Below are 18,432 nucleotides of genomic sequence, written 5' to 3'. Positions count from 1 at the left end.
GGCACCGGAAGTGCCGCCGCCGGGCCCCGCCCCGCCCGCGCCCACGGGGGGCCACTTCCGGTCACGCGGGGTCGAGCGCGGCTCCCGGAGGGGGCGTGCGTGGAGGGCAAGGAAACGCCCCTGGTGCGAGGGAAGGCGCTCCGGGTCCTGGATCCAGGCCCCACCCCTGGGGACCCTGGTGCCCCACTCCTGGGAACTCCATGGTCCTCTGCCCCGACCCAAGACCTCCACTCCTCCCCTGGGAACCCCAGAGCCCCCTTCTCTGACCTGAGATCTCGACTTCAGCCTGGACACCCAGCCCCGCGTGCCCGGACCCTACACCCCAAAACTCCGACTCCTCCCCTGAGAACCCCAGAGCTCCCTGCTCTGACCCGAAACCCTGACTCCACCCCTGGACACCCCAGCGCCCCCCGCCCCCCGCTCTGAGACCTGGGTCCTCCTTTGAAGACACCGGCGCCCCCCACCCCGAGACCGTGGCCCCAACCCCTGGACACCCCAACTCCGTCCTCCCCCTTGATTCTCCCCATGAGATCCCTTGGCTTTGAGCCTAACCCCTTCCCAAGCCCAGTCGAAATTCCTAATTCAACCAACGTGCAGGGAGTGCAGACCGAGTGCCAGACCGGGGACAGACCCACCCCCAGCGTTGGGTCGCTCTCCAGGTCCTGAGACGGTGGAGGTAGGCTATGACCTATGGAGAGGCCTCATGGAGGCTCTGTCCAGTCCGCGGTCCATGACACGGGACAGGGACGAGGGCGAGCCCTTGCAGGCGATGAGCAAGTGCGACTGCAGCAGGAGGGGCCGGTGTCCACTTCTCACCCGCTCTGCTTGCGGGACCACCAGTGCGTGCGGGACCAACGCTGCTAAATGAGAGCGTTTTACCCAGAAGCGATGGCGATGAGGACTGAGAGGCAGTGGGCCGGGGCAGCCAAATGAATGCAATAGGGTCTCCGACTGGAGCTTCGCCTGGAGGGACCTGTATCAGGAAGAGGCGGAGGACCAGCCTCTGAGAAGGGAAGGGTCCTCCCAGCAGAGGGAGGCACGAGTGATCTGTGACTGCAGGAGCTGTGAGGAGACTGAGAGTCCACCTGCAGTCCTCCCCCAAACCTGCCAGCATCCACCTCCAGGCAGCCCGCTGGGTGTGACAGTGAGCTCTTGCCCTTACAGAGGTCGGGGCATTTCTCAGCCTGCTTGCAAGCCCCAGTCAGCAGCGGTGGAGCCCTGCTCCTTCCCAAGCTCCCGCCCCACAGGCACCATTATTCTTTTTTTTTTTTTTTAGTAGATTTTTTTTTTAAAGATTTTATTTATTTATTTGACAGAGAGAGATCACAAGCAGGCAGAGAGGCAGGCAGAGAGAGAGCGGAGGAAGCAAGCTCCCTGCTGAGCAGAGAGCCCGAGGCGGGGCTGGATCCCAGGACCCTGAGATCATGACCTGAGCTGAAGGCAGCGGCTTAACCCACTGAGCCACCCAGGCGCCCCGGCACCATTATTCTTGAGTTTTCCGTGGCACCACCCGGCCTTGGACCTTCAGGACAGAGCAGCGACCTGGCTGGGCTCAGGCCAGGTTCAGACCTGCCTGAAATAACAGCTTCTCCCCTCCCCAAACCTCAGCCCCTGATCTTCTCAGGTCTCCACACAGGACTCAAACGTGTGTCCTGCAGAGGGATGCAGCAGTCACTGTCCCCCTATCCCCCCCCGCCAAGCCTCACCTTCTCCAGCTGGTGAGCACCAGCAGCCCACCCTCCGGCTGAGGCTAACTCTTCACGGTGATTGTCTTTGCCTTCTGGTATTTTAAAAATGTTTTAAAATGGATAACGCTTAAAAATTGAGGATCTCCAGTCATGATCCTAGGGTCGTGGGACTGAGCCCCGTACCGGGCTCTCTGCTCAGTGGGGAGCTTGGTCACCGCCCCCCGTCCCCGCCTGCCTCTCTGCCTGTTTGTGATCTCTGTCTGTCAAATAAATAAAATCTTAAAAAAAAAAAAAATTGAGGGTCTCCTGTAAAAAGATGGAAAAAAATGGAAGTTCTGCCCACAGGGAAGGCCGCGGTTTCCAGGGCACCTGTTAGGGGGCCCTGAGAGGCGACTAGCACCCCCTGCAGTTGAGGCTGGGGTTTGCCGCTCTCTGTGAGCACTTCCACATGGCACCTCCTCTCTGGGCCTTTGAACTCTAGACCCCCATGGACCCTTCCCCACCCTCCATCCCCAGGTAGTCCCCACGAGAGGGTGTGAGTGAAGGAGATAACGGGAGCAGTGGAGGCCAGGTAAAGGGGATCAACAGGGACAGAGGCCCCAGAGACTGGCACCGGGCCCTGAAATGGGGGGGGGTGGCAAGGAAGGATGTCGTCCAGCCTGGGGAGAGCATAAGTGAGACGGGGTCCCCCCAGTGGGAGCTGCGACCCTGGCGAGGGGGTGAGAATACCCCAGCCCTGTCCTCCCCACATTTCCTGGCAGCCCATTGGCCAAATCCGCTTGTACTGTGGAGGGCAAGGGGCCCTGGGGCTGCGGTCACAGTCCAGTGCCCAAAGCCGGGTAGAGAACATACGGGGCGGGGGCTCGACAGAACCAGCCCCTCATCAAGCAGGGATCCCACATCTCCTCAGAACTCTTCCTGGCCTGTCCCCGCTGGATACCTAAACCAGACTTGATTTCTTCCCCTCTCTTCTCTGAGGAGATTTTCGAGTCATGAAGCCCCCCAGACTCAGCAGGTTCTGCCTCCATCCCGCTCTGTCCCCCAGAGGCTGAGAGGGAGACTGCCACCCCCAGCCCTCTCTACGTTGTCCCCTCTGTGAGCCTCTACTCCCTCCGGCCCTGTGACAGGCAAAGTCCCCCAAAGCTTGTCCAGGACACCCACGTGGTGTGCTGCACAAAGGCCCCAGAGTCTGCCGCCCAGTCGGCATGTCCAAGGTCAGAATTAGGCTTGGGACACTCCCGTAAGATAACCTCCTCCCCTGCCCCATACCTGTGACTTCAGAAGCAAGGCGCGCTGGGGTAGACCGCCCGCTATTCTGTGGGAATCAAGCCGCTTGATAGGAGCCTTCGTATCTTTGCTTATTTTATAGTTAAATCCATATAATTCCCACTCTTACGACCTCACCTGGCCCGGTTCCTTCTGGGTCAGCTCTCCACTGGGTCCAGATTGGGTGCTTTGGGTGTGGGACTTGCCATCCACCTCGTACTAACCAAGCCCCTGCAGATGACCCGTCCCTGGACCCCAGGTCATCTTTGTGCCTGCACTAAGCAGCGCTAGGCTGTCCCAAGTGGCTGGGTCATGCCTGGGACTGTCATGTCCCCAAGTCACCGGGCCTTGATGCTCCCAGCCATCGAAGCCCAGAGGTGCCAGGATTGGCGCTGGCTGCCCAACACCAATGGGCACGGAACCTGAACACTGCCATAGGGCCGGGCTCCTGCCAGGTGGACCTCGCTTCCCAGGGGCCCTGGAGAGCCAGAGACCCAGGTTCCAGCCTTGACTCCCCACCTCCCTCTCCTTCACTCCATCATGCAGCGATGTTCCCACAAGCTCTGGGTTTCCTGAGTCTCACAGTCCCGGCCAAGCCCCAGCCATTGGCCTTCCTGCAGATTCTCGGGTCCTCAGTGGTATCACCACTCCTTCTGGGGCCAGCAGCCTCTCCCTGCTTTTCCTTTTGATGGCCCGCGTTCCCTGGCACAGCTGCGCCCCTGATGAGTGCAGGGCCTGTGCTCATGCCTGGGGTTCTCTGAAGAGCTCAGACCCTGCTGTCTAGGTGTGGGGAGGGCGAGGAGACAGAGCCTTCACATGGGTCCCCGGCTCAGGGCTGCATACTGAGCCATGAAAGCCGACGGGAGGTGCCAGGGGGGAGTGAGGAGAGAGATTAGCAGGAGTGGGGACCAGCACAAGCAAGCTGGAGCCCCAATTCTGCTAGGGAGCTGACCCCACCCACCCAGAGATGCTGCTTTGGGCCATCTGAATTTACCTCGGGGATCTCAGAACTGCAGTGACAGTGACAGTGAGCCCTCAGATAACAATTATAGAAGCAGACAAGGCGTTGGGATTCCATATTAGGGGTGATTGGAATCGGGAGGGGTTTGGTGCCATTTTTGCTTCTGAGCTGGAAGGAGAGAGCGGAGTGGTGGCTGGCAGTATGTCCCAGGGTAAGGCCTGCCCAGGCCTGTGCACCCTGAGAGAGGAGGAAGCAACAGGAATAAGAGAGACCCAGACTGGACATTTCCACTCAGCCCAGCCAGGGACTGACCTGTCAGTTGGCAGCTTTCACCCTGGAGCACACTGGGAAGGGCCTGGTGGAGGAGGGCTGGGCAGAGGGGAAGCGGCGACTTCTCTCAGATGCAGGGGCTAGCCTTGGCTTGAGCTCCTCCCGCACCGTGCTACCTGGACAGGTCTGGGGGGGACAGCAGTAAGGGACACAGGGCCCCCAGGGGCAGAGGAGCACGGGTCCCAACAAGGAGGTGGGACCTGTGAGCCATGGGCCAGGTGGCATTTCAGCCAAGCCTGAAAGAGAGCCAAAAGCTGGGTCCTTATTCAGTGGAATGCTCAAGGGAGCTCTCTGGGGTCCCTTTTATAAGGGCATCAATGCTGTCAGAGAGGGCTCCAACCCATGACCTGGTGGCCTCCCAAAGGGCCCCCCTCCTAATGCCATCACACTGGGCATTACGTTTTAACATAGGAAAGGGGTGAGTTGAAGGGGGGACACAAATATCTAGTCCACGCCACAAGGTGACAGGGTCACATAGTAACTGGTGGCCAGAATTCCAATCCTCAAGTCCTCCCTGGAGGGACATTGCTATTTCCTAAAAGATACCAAGCTGACTCAAGTAGAAATGGGAATTTCTAATTTCTGGGGGGAACCTCGTCACTCTGGGAACATTCCCTAGTTCTCCAATCTTTGACACCGTGAAGGACTCTGCCCATCATCCTTCCAGAGGGAGCCCCTCCCCTCCTTGGCCCCCCAACCCCAGAAGCCATGCCTGCCCAGTCTGCCATTCGAGTCCATCCCAGCCTCCCACCAAGACCATGCAGGGCAGGTGGAGGGCAGAAAGGGGGGAGCAGGCAGAGATGATATATGTGTCCCCTCAACAGGGGCAGAGGGTTGAATCCAGGCCCCTGCAATGGCAGGGGTGGGGTCTAGACTGTAGACAGATGGGGGGTGGGGGGAGGGGCGTGTTGTGACAAAGACCATTTCCCTAACCAGACTTTTAGCCTGGGCCTCACCTCAATTAGGCCCTGACTTCCAGCTTCCATGTCTGTCTGCATCACCCACTTTTAACAAAAATCCTGTCAAGTTGATTTAGCCAGAATTCCCACCCTTGGTATCTGATCACCCTCCATATCTGGTCGTGGTTCTCGGCCCAATACCCTCCACCTCGCCACCCCCACCTCACCCTTCAGCCACTGTGAGGTCTGATTGCCCTGGCTTGCCGTCAGCAAGAATTCTGTTTAACTAGAATCTCCCCCTACCCCTGATGTTTCTCGCGTCTTAGTAAATGTCCATCCACCAACTTCCCCCTACCTTGCTCCTTGTGAAAAGATTCCTGTGAATCTTCTCTTGTCCTTGCTGAATCCAAATTCTCTTCTGAGGTCTCTTTCCTCATTGCATTAGGTCCTGAATAAAATCTGTTTTTGCTGCTTTAACTACCATCTGGCTCTGGTTCTTTTGAGTGGTTGCACTTCTGTCATCCCCCCATAATGGGAATGTGGGGCTGGGTGGGAACTTTGGTCAGGACCCCTCTGTGCTGGGCTCCTTGACGATCGATCCATGGCATGAGAGCCCAGGAAGAGCCCAGGAGGGCTTCCTGCAGGAGGAGAGAGTTGAACAACTCCTAAGAGCTGAGTGGGAGTGAGCTCTGCCCAGACCAGGGGCCAGTCCCTGAAGGTGGTGGCATCATTCCCCTGGAGGGCCAAGCAGGAACTAGGCAGAAGACTCCTCTGGGAAACTCCATCTCACGACTACATCTTTACAGGCCCCAAAACTATTACAGATCTATAACAAGGACATGGAATGTGTATTAATGCAGAAGTCTATGCTTTGGGGATACCATTTGATTTCTTACATCCTTTTCTTTTTAAAGGTATTTTTAAATTAGTTATCCAGGTGGATTTGGGAAATCTGTCGAGAATGAGTTCAGCAATGAGCACCAGGAAAGCCCAGTGAAGCAACGGTTGATAAAAACTAAGGTGTTGCTGTCCTCAGGTGAGAGGCATCCCGATGGGGGTGGTCCCGGGCTGCTCCAGCAGCTGCCCAAGGTCATGGACAACCTCCCCTCACCCCCTCTCCCACCTCAGCTGGTTCCTTCCCTCCCTTATCCTGACTGACCCTCTCAGCAACCCCATAAGCCAGGCTGCTGGGGCAAGAGGCAGAAATCACCAGGGCTCAGATTAAATGGACTTGGGGTGCCTGGGTGGCGCAGTGGGTTAAAGCCTCTGCTTTTGGCTCAGGTCATGATCCCAGGGTCCTGGGATCGAGCCCTACATCAGGCTCTCTGCTCAGCAGGGAGCCTGCTTCTTCCTCCCTCTCTGCCTACTTGTGATCTCTGTCAAATAAATAAATAAATAAATAAATATTAAATGGACTTGTTCAAATTTGATTTGTTTTTATATATTTATTTATTGCACCATTGTTTCTTTACTTATTCCTAAAACAGATGAATAAGTTGAGAGTAAATTGGGATGGTAAGTCAATCTTATGACCAGAGATTGTAGGGCCTGGCAGAATGTGGTAGGAAGGAGCCTAAAAGATGGGGCGGGGGTGTCAGAGAGAACCTGAAAAGCGTTTTATTCTTAGGTAAGGAATTCAGATTTTCTCCTACAGGTCATGTGGGACAGAGATGGTTTAAGGGGTTACTGGGAAGGATTCTCAGTAACACCCAGTTGTTACCTTGTTGCCTTTCCTGTCTTCCTGTTGCTTCTCCTCCGCATCCTCTGATACTGTCCAGGAGAAGGTCTCTCTGCAGGGCTGCTGGTCTCCAACACGTCTCCCATATTCACTCATCACCCTTTAGACAAAGACAGGGCAAGCCTTGAATTCGGAACTTCCACCAGACAAATGGGGCTCGCCGTATTTTAACCACAGCATTTTGTTTCCACTGCATTTATTTTTACAGCTGCCTTCTATCTTTTTTTGTGGGGAAGGGGCAGAGGGTGAGAGAAAATCCCAAGCAGGCTCCATGCCCAGCTCAGAGCCCGATGTGGGGCTCGATACTATGACCCCTCGATCTGGGCTGGGACAGCGATTTCATTTTATAATTAGCTTTTGACATAAGTGACACTCCACTACTTCAAAGGCTAGATCATAAGAAGCCTTACAGATCCCAAGCCCAGGTCTCTTGGGACCCAGACTCTACTGAGAGATACGCACATCAAAGAGAGAGATTATGTGGAGCTGCTCTGGGGGACAGCCCCACTGAGCTCCCAGCTGACCACCAGTATTAACTACCAGCCTCATGATCAACCTACGTCTCACCCCACCGAACCATCAGATGACATCACACGGAGCAGAAGAATCTCCCAGCTGAGCCCAGGTAACTGCAGAGACATGAGAAATAATATGCTGTTTTTAGTCACCATTGCACAACAATCATTAGCAGAAGCAGAGGGCATTAGATAAAGCAGGAGACATCTAGAAGGACTCCTGGGCTTGAGTCTCCATGTCCCCAGGTAGATGGTGCTGCCAGCCACTGAAAGGAGGAATCAAAAGATGCAGGCTTGGCCGGGAATTAAGAGCTCTGTGTGGTCTTCCTGAGCTTTAGATTTTTGTAACACACAAGTCTCAGAGACCAATGAGTCCTCAGGTCCTAGAGAGAAGCCTGGGTGGAGGCTGGGGACCCTACCAGATCCTACCTGCAGGGGAGGCTCCTAAGGTCATAACTATGTCCTGCTACCATCTGGGGTGCTCACAATTCATTTCTACAATGTCTACATTTTTTAACATTGGAATAGTAGGAAGCCTTACCTTGGAAAATCCAACCAGAGGAAGGAATTTGTGTTTGACTCTTGCTTTAGAAGCAACGAACATATTCAAAGGGCCTAATGTGTGCTGGGCCCTTTTGCCCCTTTGCCTGTACTATTTCGCCTATTGTGTTTGATACACAATAACCCAGAACTATGGACACTCTTGCTCCCATTTTGCAGGCAAGGAAAATTACCACATAGTAACTGGTGGCTGGAATTCCAATCCCCAAGTCCCCCTGGAGAGACACGGGTATTTCCTAAAAGATACCAAGCTGACTGAAAGGAAGCAAAGACCAATAATAAGAGTCCAGCTCTTTTCTGTTTTATAGATTTGATTTTATCTCCTTCCCTGGGGATTTTCCATTTTAGAGAATCCAGGGCTTAGCCAGCCAGCTCCTGATATGACACAAATACAGCCCAAGGGCCAGCCCAAAGAGATATTTGCCTAATCGCTAAGAAAGCAACATGACACCCTGCTCTACTGTCATTATGGTGACGAACACATCACCGAGGGGCAGGAAAGATTTCACACCAGGTCCCTCTGTCTAGCACTAGTCCCTAAAGTACATAAACCCTAGAGCCCTCTCCTGACCCCCTCACAAAAACATGATCCTTATCTTTTGCAAACCCTTGTGGATACTATCATTATATGAAAAATTAAGACTGATAGCACTCTTGGTAATTTTGTGAGCTTTTAAAAAAATTCACATTGTAATTTTTCACTTGATGAGCCAGCCTTGAGTCTGGACCCTTTACAAAATTTCCAACCATTAGGAAACTTCTTTTCTGGGGGTACCTGTGTGGCTCCATTGGTTAAGTGGCTGCCTTCAGCTCGGGTCATGATCCCAGGGTCCTCGGATGGAGCCCTGCATCGGGCTCCCAGCTCCATGGGGAGCCTGCTTCTCTCTCTCCCTCTGCCTGCTGCTCTCCCGTCTTGCGCGCTCTCTCTCTCTCTCTCTCTCTCTCTCTGTCAAATAAATAAATAAAATCTTTAAAAAAACAAAATGTCATTTCTTAGTGCTCATGTCTCCCAACACACATGATTTAGCCAGGCCTAACTAACATAAATTAGAGGAGTGATCTAAACACTGAAAAGCAGGGTCCCCCACAACAAGCAGGGCACAGGTGATGTGAACATGAGGGCCATTGACTCAAGTCCAAGAAAGAACCCTTGGACATGGGTGGAACTACAACTGGCAGGTGGACAGGGAGCCCTTCTCAGGGCCAAGGGAGATGAGGACCCCAGCTCCCTGCTACACAGCCCTGGGGCCTGGCCTGTCAGATGTCTCTGCAACCAGGATCCCCTACTCCTGACACAGGAATCCAAGTCTGGGATGCACTGGCCCTGGGAGCTATAAATGGGGACGAGCCGCACAGATGGGGGCTCATGATGCAGGGACGCTGCAGTGGGGAGTATGGACATGGGCCCTAGGCACTCTGGCTGGGGGCAGGTGGGTGAGCAGCGCAGCTTCTGGACCAAGCCACCCCATGGACTGCACCAAGGTTCTGCTGTGACATTTGTTCAAGGCAAAAGTACAGGAATGAGGGACAGCTCAGGTGCTGTGGCTCCCACCCCTCTTGGGCATGGAGGAAGGTGCCTATTCCTGTCTCTGCTGCCCAGACTGCTGATAGGAATGGAGGTGGAGAGTAGCCAGGACTGCAGACCGAGCTGGTTTGTGGTTAGGCGGCAAAAACAAGGTTGGGGGAGTTGGGTGATGGGGTGATGGGGGCAGGGATCAGGGGCAGGTGGATGGGAGACAGAGCCTGACTCATGGGACCACACTTGGCTGGGCTTCCAGAATCAGGAGTTACTGGGGATGGGGGGCAGGCACAGAGGGCAGGCCTGCCTAATCTTAGATGCCTGTTGGAATGGAGAAGCCTAACAAAGGTGACAGGGATGCTGAGAAGGTCTGGGGTGAAGTCGGGGCAGTAAACAAGATGAATCTGGGAGTCTGGGGCCAACGGGTTCCACGAAATCTAGCCCCTATCTCTCCCTTTCCTTTCACCACCTGTCTCCTGTAACACCTGTGGCCTAGCCATCAGGAAACTCTCACCATTTCGAATCACATCAGGCCCTCTCTGGCTCTCCTCCATTGTACCCTGGGACTTCTGTCTGAATCGCCTTCCCCTCTAGTCCCACCTGTCCTCACCTTACAAGCACCTTACGGTCCAGCTAAAACTTCTCCTTTGAGGCCCCTTGGCTCCCCCATGTAGGAGTCAGGTGCTCTGTTGTCCCCTACACCGCCCCCATCCCACTGTATGACCATTTACATGTGTCTCTCCTACTGGGCTGTGAGCTCTTCAGCAATGCCTGTCAACACCAGGGGGCTGCCTCCTTTGCACCTGGGACAAACCCCACCCAACACAGGGCCTTCACCCTCCAACATGCTTGGCCTACCCACCTGGACGTGGGCCCCTGTCCTGGGTTCCCCGGACACAGATTACAGAATGTTACTCAAGGAAAGGGCCAGAGGAGGCTGGTAGGAGCAGGGATGCAGAAGGATCCACATAAGATGTGGGTAGAGAATCAACATCCTAGGCCAGCGGAGTCTGGGGTGAGGAGCACAGAGCATGGGACTGAATATGAAGTCCCTTTGCTCTAGGGCAACCAGGAAACTCTTCTATAGAAATGAAACCGGGGGCAGGACACAAAACCCAGCCATGAAAACACAGAGACAAGACAACGCATTTCCTCATTTAAATTTATTGTTCGATTTTTGTTTCTCACTTAACCAACACATTTGTAAAATGTAGCAGGCTGTGTTAGTAAAGGAGAAGCAGGGAGCAAAGAGAGGGGCAGGATGGAAGCAGCCACACATGGGAAGTCAAGAGCAGGAAGCACTTGGGGGCAGAAGGGGCAGGCAGCCTCCTCCACCGTCCTGCCTTCCCACAGGCATTAACCTTGCCTATGCTCATAAAGACCCCCGGACAATTTTGTAAACGTTGTAAAGAGCATTTATGTTGCCTCCAACCTTTGTCCCCCCAATTTTCCCCTCTGACCCCACCAGTGACCAGGCAGGATCTGCTCAGGCCAGCGCCCTGCATAGCCTGGCCCAGGAGAACCCCGCTCCTGGGTCTCAAGGCCCCAACCCCATAGGCTTAGTCCCAGGATAAGCAACAGAGAAGCCGAGAGCTGGAGGGTTGCAGGGAGGTGGTGGTGGTGGGGAGAGATCTTAGAGCTCTTTCCCCAAGCTGGACCTTGGAGAGCATTCTCGGAATGCCCTCTGTTTCAACCACAGGCTCCTGCTCAAGAAGACACTGGACACGCCACCGTGGGCGTGGGACCTTGGCAGCAAAGAGGGCGAGAGCCTGCCTCCCACACTTGCTAAAACCCTGGGTTTCCCAGGAGGGAAGGGTTAGCTTCCACCGGGGAAGGGCTTCCTGGCATTGACCCAGTGGACACTGACCCTGTGCTTATGAACACCATTTCAATCGGGATGATATCCACCCTGATGCATTCTCATTCTAGAAAGTACTTTCAAGGCAAATGCCTTTGAGGACAATTTAATGCCTTGATCGGTTTTCTACAAAGTGCAGATAAATTTCCTTTTCTCCCCATTTTTTTTTTTTCCTTGAAGAAATTTTCACCAGGATCAAATCCTATCCGTGTGCGTTTTACCACATACATTTGATTCCCTGGTTAGTGTCCGAGGCATGTCCAAGGTCGCCAGTGGTCACACGTGTCACTGGCAGTTTTCTCCCGTGGCTCTCCCCTGCACGAAGTCCGGTTTTCCGGGGGAAGGGCTCCGGCCGACTCTTCGAGGATTGAGGATCGGTACCCAGTCACAGATTTGTGCAGTGTGCCGTTCATCCCGATGTGCGACACCTGTGCCACTCGGCCCCAGCACCTCTCCCCCCGCCTGGAGCGTTTCCGAGGGGCCGTGTGTGTGTGCACGTGGCCTCCCCTCTGCTGAGCAGGGAGAGAGCCGGGAGCCCAGCCGTGGCCACGGATCAGGGCAGGCGGGAGGAGCCCACGCCCTTTCAGGCCCAAGCCCGCGCCCCCGTCTGCCCGTCTCCACCGGTCACGGTCATGGCGCCTTGTCAGCGGCCCCCGCCGCCTGCTCAGAGCGCGGGGGTCCGCCCGTGGCGGCGCGCGTGCTGCGGAGCAGGCCCAGGCCTCGCGAGCGGCCGGCGCCGTGCAGCTGGCGCTCGTGGCGCCGGATCTGCACCTTGTGGCGGAAGCGCTCGCCGCAGTCCTCGCACACGTAGGGCCGCTCGCCCGAGTGTGTGCGCCGATGGCGCAGGAGGTTGGACGAGACGCTGAAGCGCTTGCCGCAGTCGCCGCAGGCGTAGGGCCGCTCGCCGGTGTGCGTGCGCTGGTGCTGCACGAGCGCCGAGCTCTCGCTGAAGCGCTTGGCGCAGTAGGAGCACGCGTAGGGCTTCTCGCCCGTGTGGATGCGCTGGTGCGTCACCAGGTTGGAGTGCTGTGAGAAGCCCTTGCCACATTCGCTGCAGCGGTGCGGCCGCTCGCCCGTGTGTGTGGCCTGGTGGCGCACCAGGTCCGTGCTGCGGCTGAAGCCCTTGCCGCACTCCCCGCAGATGGTCGGCCGGTCCCGCGCGCGCCGCCGCCGCCGCTGCCGGGCCGGAGTCAGCGCCGCGCTGCCCGCGGGGCCCGGGATGGCCACCACGGCGGGCGCCGCCACGGCCGGCAGCACCATGAGCTCCTGCAGCACCACATAGCCCGGCGGGGCCACCACCACCGCGGCTGGAGCCCCCGGGGCCGCGGGCCCGCCTCCCCCTGCGGCGGGCACCAGCTCCAGCTGCAGCTCCGGCTGCACGGGGGTCAGCTCCAGCTGCACCTCCTGCGGCGGGGCTCCCAGCTCCACCGGGGTCAGCTCCAGCTGCACCTCCTGCTGCCCCTCCAGCTGCTGCTGCTCCAGCTGCTGCTGCTGCTGCTCCAGCTGCTGCTCCAGCTGCTGAAGCTGCTCCTGCAGTTTGAGCTGCAGCTGCCGCTGTTCCTGTTGTCTCTCCAGCTCCTGCTGCCGCTCTAGCTCCTGCCGCTGCCGCTCCAGTTCCTGCTCTGTCCCCAGGTCCACCGGCATGAGCTCCAGCTCCACCTCTTCCTCCTCCTCTGGCTCCAGGGGACGGGGCGGTGGCTGCTCTTGCAACTGTTCTTGCTGTTGCAGCAGCTGCTGCTGCTCTAACTGTTGCTGCTGCTGCAGGTGCTGCATCTGTAACTGCTCCTGCTTCTGCTGTTCCTGCTGTTGCTGCAGCTGCTGCAACTGGTATTGCTGCTGCTGCTGTAACTGTTCCTGCTGCAGGTGCTGCTGCTGCTGCTGTAACTGTTCCTGCTGCAGGTGCTGGGGTTGCTGCTGCTGTAACTGTTCCTGCCGCAGGTGCTGGGGTTGCTGCTGCTGTAACTGTTCCTGCTGCAGGTGCTGCTGCTGCTGCTGTAAYTGTTCCTGCYGCAGGTGCTGSKGYTGCTGCTGCTGTAACTGTTCCTGCYGCAGGTGCTGSKGYTGCTGCTGCTGTAACTGTTCCTGCTSCAGGTGCTCCTGCTGCTGCTGTAATTGTTCTTGCTGCTGTAACCATTTCTGTTGTTGCTCCTGCTCTTGCTGCTCCTGTGCTCGTTCCTGCTGTTGCATCAGCCCCAGCTGTGATCTCAGCTGCCCAGGGGGCACAGGTTGGGGTGTTCCGGGCAGGTCCTTGTTTTGTTGGGGCAGCCGGCCTTGCCCAGCTTGCTGCTGCTGCTGCAATTCCAGCTGCAGTCCTGACGGCGGGCTTTGCAGTAGCTGCTCTTGCAGCCGCTCTGGCTGTTGTCGCTGCAGGTCCTGCTGTCCGGGCTGTGCTTCATCGGCGAGTCCCCTGGCCCCCATCCGGGCTGAGCCTATTGGCCGTGGAGGGCTGCCATTCTTCTCCCGAGCCTCTTCCTCCTCTTGACTCTCAACCCCACCGCTGCCACCTGCAGTGGAAATGGCAGGAAGCCAGGAGAGAAGGATCCACAGGCAGCTCTTGGGGTCAGACCCCTATGGCCTCCCCGCTAACCCTGCCCCACGTACTGCCACTCTAGTACACATTGTTGAGCTCTCAGCAGGGGCCCAAAGGGACCAGGTCAATTGGCCATGGTACCGGGGCAGAAAGTGAAATGCCCAGAGGCGTGGGGTTGGCTTAGAAATGTGTCCGAAGATCTGCGGGTCGCGTCACTCTAGACTCTGGCTCGACGACCTCTCCTCTGGGCCTCCCTCCACACAGCCTCCATGCTTAGATCTTGGCAGTGACAAGAGCTTGGGCATCTGGGGCTCCCAATACCATTCCCTGAGAAGTCTCTTGAGCTTAATTACCATCCAGTGGGAATCAGCAAACAAGTCACCCTGACAGCTAAGCCACAAGCCCATGCTGAACTCTGACCTCACTTAGGGTCACGCCTTAAATAAGCAAACTTGCCTTCTCCGTAAATAATATAGAATCTCTCTCTTTTTTAAAAAGGCTTTATTTGGGGCGCCTGGGTGGTTCAGTGGGTTGGGCCTCTGCCTTCGGCTCGGGTCATGATCCCAGGGTTCTGGGATCGGGCCCCAAGTCGGGCTCTCTGCTCGGTGGAGAGCCTGCTTCCTCCTCTCTCTCTGCCTGCCTCTCTGCCTGCTTGTGATCTCTGTCTGTCAAATAAATAAATAAAATATATATTAAAAAAAAAGGTTTTATTTATTTGACAGAGAGAGAGAGGGGGCAAGCATGACCAGGAGAGCAGCAGGCAGAGGGAGAAGCAGGCTCCCCACTAAGCAGAGAGCATGATGCGGGATTCGATCCCAGGACTCTGGGATCATAACTTGAGCTGAAGGCAGATGCTTAACAACTGAGCTACCCAGGCGCCCCATCTCTTTAGAGAGATTTAAAGAATCTCTCTAAAGTTACTTGGAAGTATTACCACAGATGTTTTCTAAAAGTCCCTGAAGTGTCAGAGAGAGCACTAAAGTTCTCAGGTCAGGCCCTAACTCTACCAGTTAGTGGCTGTCAGCCTCCTATAGCCCCAGACCCCCCCCCCACCCCGTCCCGCCCCATCAGTAACAGCCTCAGGATACCCACACTTCCAGCTCCCTGCGTGAGGCAGGAAGGGCCTAGCCTCTAGAACCCGGCATGTGCCTGACAAATCCCTCTGCCTGTGGGTTAGGAAATTCACTCACAAACTGACGAACAGTTGGGAAATGCCAAGGACACAGCTAGCCCTGTTTGAAGGAGCCTAGAGATGGGACACGTTTGAGACTATTAGTCTGGAACAGAAAGGGCTAACCCCTTAGTCCTACGTCAGCCCAGTGACTGGCCAGTCACGTAACCTCTGGGAAACCAAGTGTCCCTGTCTGCAAAAGGACAGCGACCCTTCTCAGGGACACAGTGAGGACTCAAGGGGGGACAGGTGTGGCCCAGCACTGTACAGGTGTACAGTAACTCCTGCCACCTACGCGTCACTCTGTTGTCACATGTCACTGCCCAATAGACATGTCGTTTCCCGTTTTGAGCATTCATACTGTGTTACCAGAAAATCAAAGAGGCCTGCTCCATTCCCAAGTCTGCCTTCAACAATCATTCTTCCTACCGCCTCATATTTTCATTTTTGTAACAGAAAGCAGGGGTGCGATTTATAACATTTTGCTTTCTGGCCACTCTTCCAGGAGTATACTGACAGAATAAAACCAAGGGATATCTCCATGTAAGTAATTTCCTTTTAGGAAACTATTCCTCATAACGTTTGCTTAGGCTAACAGACAAGTAGTTTTCACATACGCACACCAGCCAGGAGTAGGCGCGTGGTGACAAAGACAGCCACGCAAACCTGTCCATCCACCCCCCCACTCCCCAGCAGGTCTGAGCCACTCCCGCCACCTCTGGGAACAGCAGGGACAGGTTGTACCTCTGTGTCAGTCCTCATATTTCTAGCACAGCACTTGGCCGTGTGGCCGGTCCTGGCTTCTTGCAGTCACATCAGCATTTTTAACAATGGTGTTTTAGTAAACATATTATTGTCATCTGAGGCGCAAAGCATATCCTGGCAAGACTGTTGTTGGTTAAATATTTGAGCTGGAAGACCCCTCATTTCATCCACACATCCCCCCCCCAACCCCTCCAATTGCTTTGGTTCTTTCCATGCTGTTCAACCCTGGCCTGGACCTCACTCAGTGCCCTCAAAGGACAGAGAGGGAAATTGGGACCAGAGTGGGTCCCAGGGGAGAAGGCATCTTGGAAGGTTCTACAGGGCCACATTTGCCTCTGGGCAAAAAGGGAGAAAGATGGATGGAAGCAAAGGTCCGGAAGAGCGGACAAGGTCAGAGAAGGCCCCAGGAAAAAGAGAAGCCAGGGGGGCCAATGCCTGGGGTACAGGGGGCAGTGGGAGAGAGCCCCTGAATTCAATCTGAGAACATGAGTCTGGAGCCCAGGACAGGTGGGAGGACAGTGGAGACTACCTGACCACTGGGGACACAGCAGCAGCTCCCAGCCAGCACACATCTGGGGTCCAGGGCATGGACTGTGAAATGTCTGCACTGTCAAGAGCCTGTCACCAGCAAAACCACAGCCTGACAGAGCCACCTCTGAAAATCCTAAGGCCAACCTGCCAGTGTTGTTCCAGGCAGTGGGCGGGGCGTGAGCGGCTGCCGCCAGCCCTCCCCACCTGGAAACCACCAGCTGAGCCCCCTTGCAGACAGCAGGCTGCCCCCGACCCTGCAGCCCCTGGGGCTCTGGCAAAAGATCCTCAGGGGGGGTCTGAGGGCTATCTCCCGGCTTAGGTCAGAGCCACACCCCTCTCCAGCCCCTTACCTGAGAGGGTGCCCCGCCCCGGGCCCCCATCTTCAAGACACCGAAGCTCTAGCACAAAGGTCTCGGTCGCGGCCCCCACCTCCATCCTAGCGTTCAGACCAAGATCCCGGGGAGCCAACTGTGCTGAGAGGAAGGAAGGAAGCTGTTCAGGTGAGTCCCCACCCCAGGGACACCGACTGCCAGAGAGCCCTCCATCTCCTCCGTGAACCCCAGAGCCGGCATCTCCACCCAGCCTGGAAAGGAGGACAGTGCAATCCACAGCTGGGGAAGGGAGGAGCAGGGCGGCCTGGAGGCTCAACTCCCAGGACCCATTCATTTCCCGGGGCAGAGGCAGTTCCTCCGACTTTGCAGGGCCCACGCTCAGCCCCAGGCTGAGGGGCTGCTGGTGCACCTGCTCCTCGCTGAGATCCGACTGTGGGAACCAGCCTTCGCTGGGGAGCCGGAGTCCCACCAGGGACGTCTGAGGAAGTTTGCAGAAAAAAGAGAAACATCTCCCGTTCCACCGCCCCCTTCAAAGCACTGACAAGTGTGCTCCCTTCCCTGGTTTCTTGCCTCCCAAACCACTGTTGGGGTTCACACCAGCCTTCCAAGGCCACCAGCGGGCCACAGGTTCCAGGTGCCACCACAGCTCCCTGGGAAGGCAGGTTTCAGAGGACGACAGCCCATGGAAGCAGCCTTGGCCCACCGGCTCCTGAAGTCTGGAAGGTTCCTCAGCCCTCTCCTGCCTCCACCCTGGCCCCTGCGGAGATGTCGCCACATCCAGTCCTGCCTCCCCTCCTAACTCCAGCTCCCCTTTCCAGAATCCAGTCCAGAAGGCCTCCAGAGAGCAGTTCCCCCCGCCCCCCCGGCTTCCCCACCCGCCTCCGCCGGGCCCACCTGGGGCAGCATCTCCGGCTCCTCGCAGCGGCCTCCTCTCCAGGGGAGGTGTGGTCAGCAGCGGCTGGAGAGCGCGGGCCGGAGCGTCAGCCAGCTCCCTCCTGAGGCGCCTCCATCCAGAAAGAGCCGGGGAGGCGCTGGGCCACCGGGGGCCTTTCTGGGCACTGCGGCCGGCCTGTCGCGGTCAGGGCGGTGGAGGTCGCCCTGGGCCCAAAAAGGGGCCGAGCGGAGTTGGCGAGCTGAAGTTGGTGTCGGCTCCCGGGGAAGGGGTGCAGGGAGGGAGCCGAGGGCCGGCCGGGCGCGGGTCCCGAGCGAGGGCCGCGGGGGGTGCCGGGCGACACCGGTCTCGGCCCAGCCGGGGATCAGCCCGGGTCCGGCCGGGGTCCGCCGGCGGCCACAGGTGCCCGGAGCCGGCGGGCGGGGGCCGACCCGCGCCGGGGTCCCGTTGGCTCGCCCGCCCGCCCGAGCTTGCGTCCGGCGGGCGGCGGGCAGCGGGCAGCGGGCCGGGCCGGGGGCGGGGGCGGCGGGGCCGGCACAGGAAGTCCCCCCGGCATCCGCATCCTGTCCCCCGCCCGCCACCCGCGCGCCCCGCGCCCCGGCCCCCGCGCCGCCGCCGCCGCCGCCGCTCTAGGCCGCCGCGAGCTCGGTGGGCTTAACCCTTCCCGGCCCGGCCGCTCACCCAGAGGGCTCCCGGCCCGGCCCTGCCACCCCTACCCACCCGGGGGCCCGGTGCAGCCTCGGGGCGCCCCTGGCCCGGGGCCAGGTTGGGGTTCATTAGCACTCCATTAGAGGACACTCACCTAATGGGGAGGCCCCAATCCGTTCCCCCACCATTGGACCCAAAAGAGGCCGCCCCCTTGGCCCCTTGAGCCCC

General features: G+C 57.4%; 1 protein-coding gene across 2 annotated transcripts; it reads right to left on the bottom strand.

Moving 5' to 3' along the window:
- Positions 1-11,950: 11,950 nt before the first annotated feature.
- Positions 11,951-18,119, bottom strand: ZNF853 (zinc finger protein 853). 2 transcript variants are annotated; one of them, XM_032872715.1, is made up of 3 exons: positions 17,559-18,119; positions 16,683-16,805; positions 11,951-13,839 (listed from the first exon to the last, which is right to left on the bottom strand). In XM_032872715.1, the coding sequence occupies exons 2-3, from the start codon at positions 16,765-16,767 to the stop codon at positions 11,966-11,968; spliced, it is 1,959 nt and encodes a 652-aa protein (XP_032728606.1). In that variant the 5' UTR covers positions 16,768-16,805; positions 17,559-18,119; the 3' UTR covers positions 11,951-11,965. The 2 variants fall into 2 exon arrangements, with proteins under 2 accessions (XP_032728606.1, XP_032728605.1); XM_032872714.1 differs by having other exon boundaries at positions 16,683-16,800.
- Positions 18,120-18,432: the final 313 nt, after the last annotated feature.

This window comes from Lontra canadensis, unplaced genomic scaffold (assembly GCF_010015895.1).
Source record: "Lontra canadensis isolate GAN:19392208 unplaced genomic scaffold, GSC_riverotter_1.0 scaffold45, whole genome shotgun sequence".
Lineage (NCBI taxonomy): Eukaryota > Metazoa > Chordata > Mammalia > Carnivora > Mustelidae > Lontra > Lontra canadensis.
This window is presented reverse-complemented; position numbering and strand designations above follow the sequence as displayed.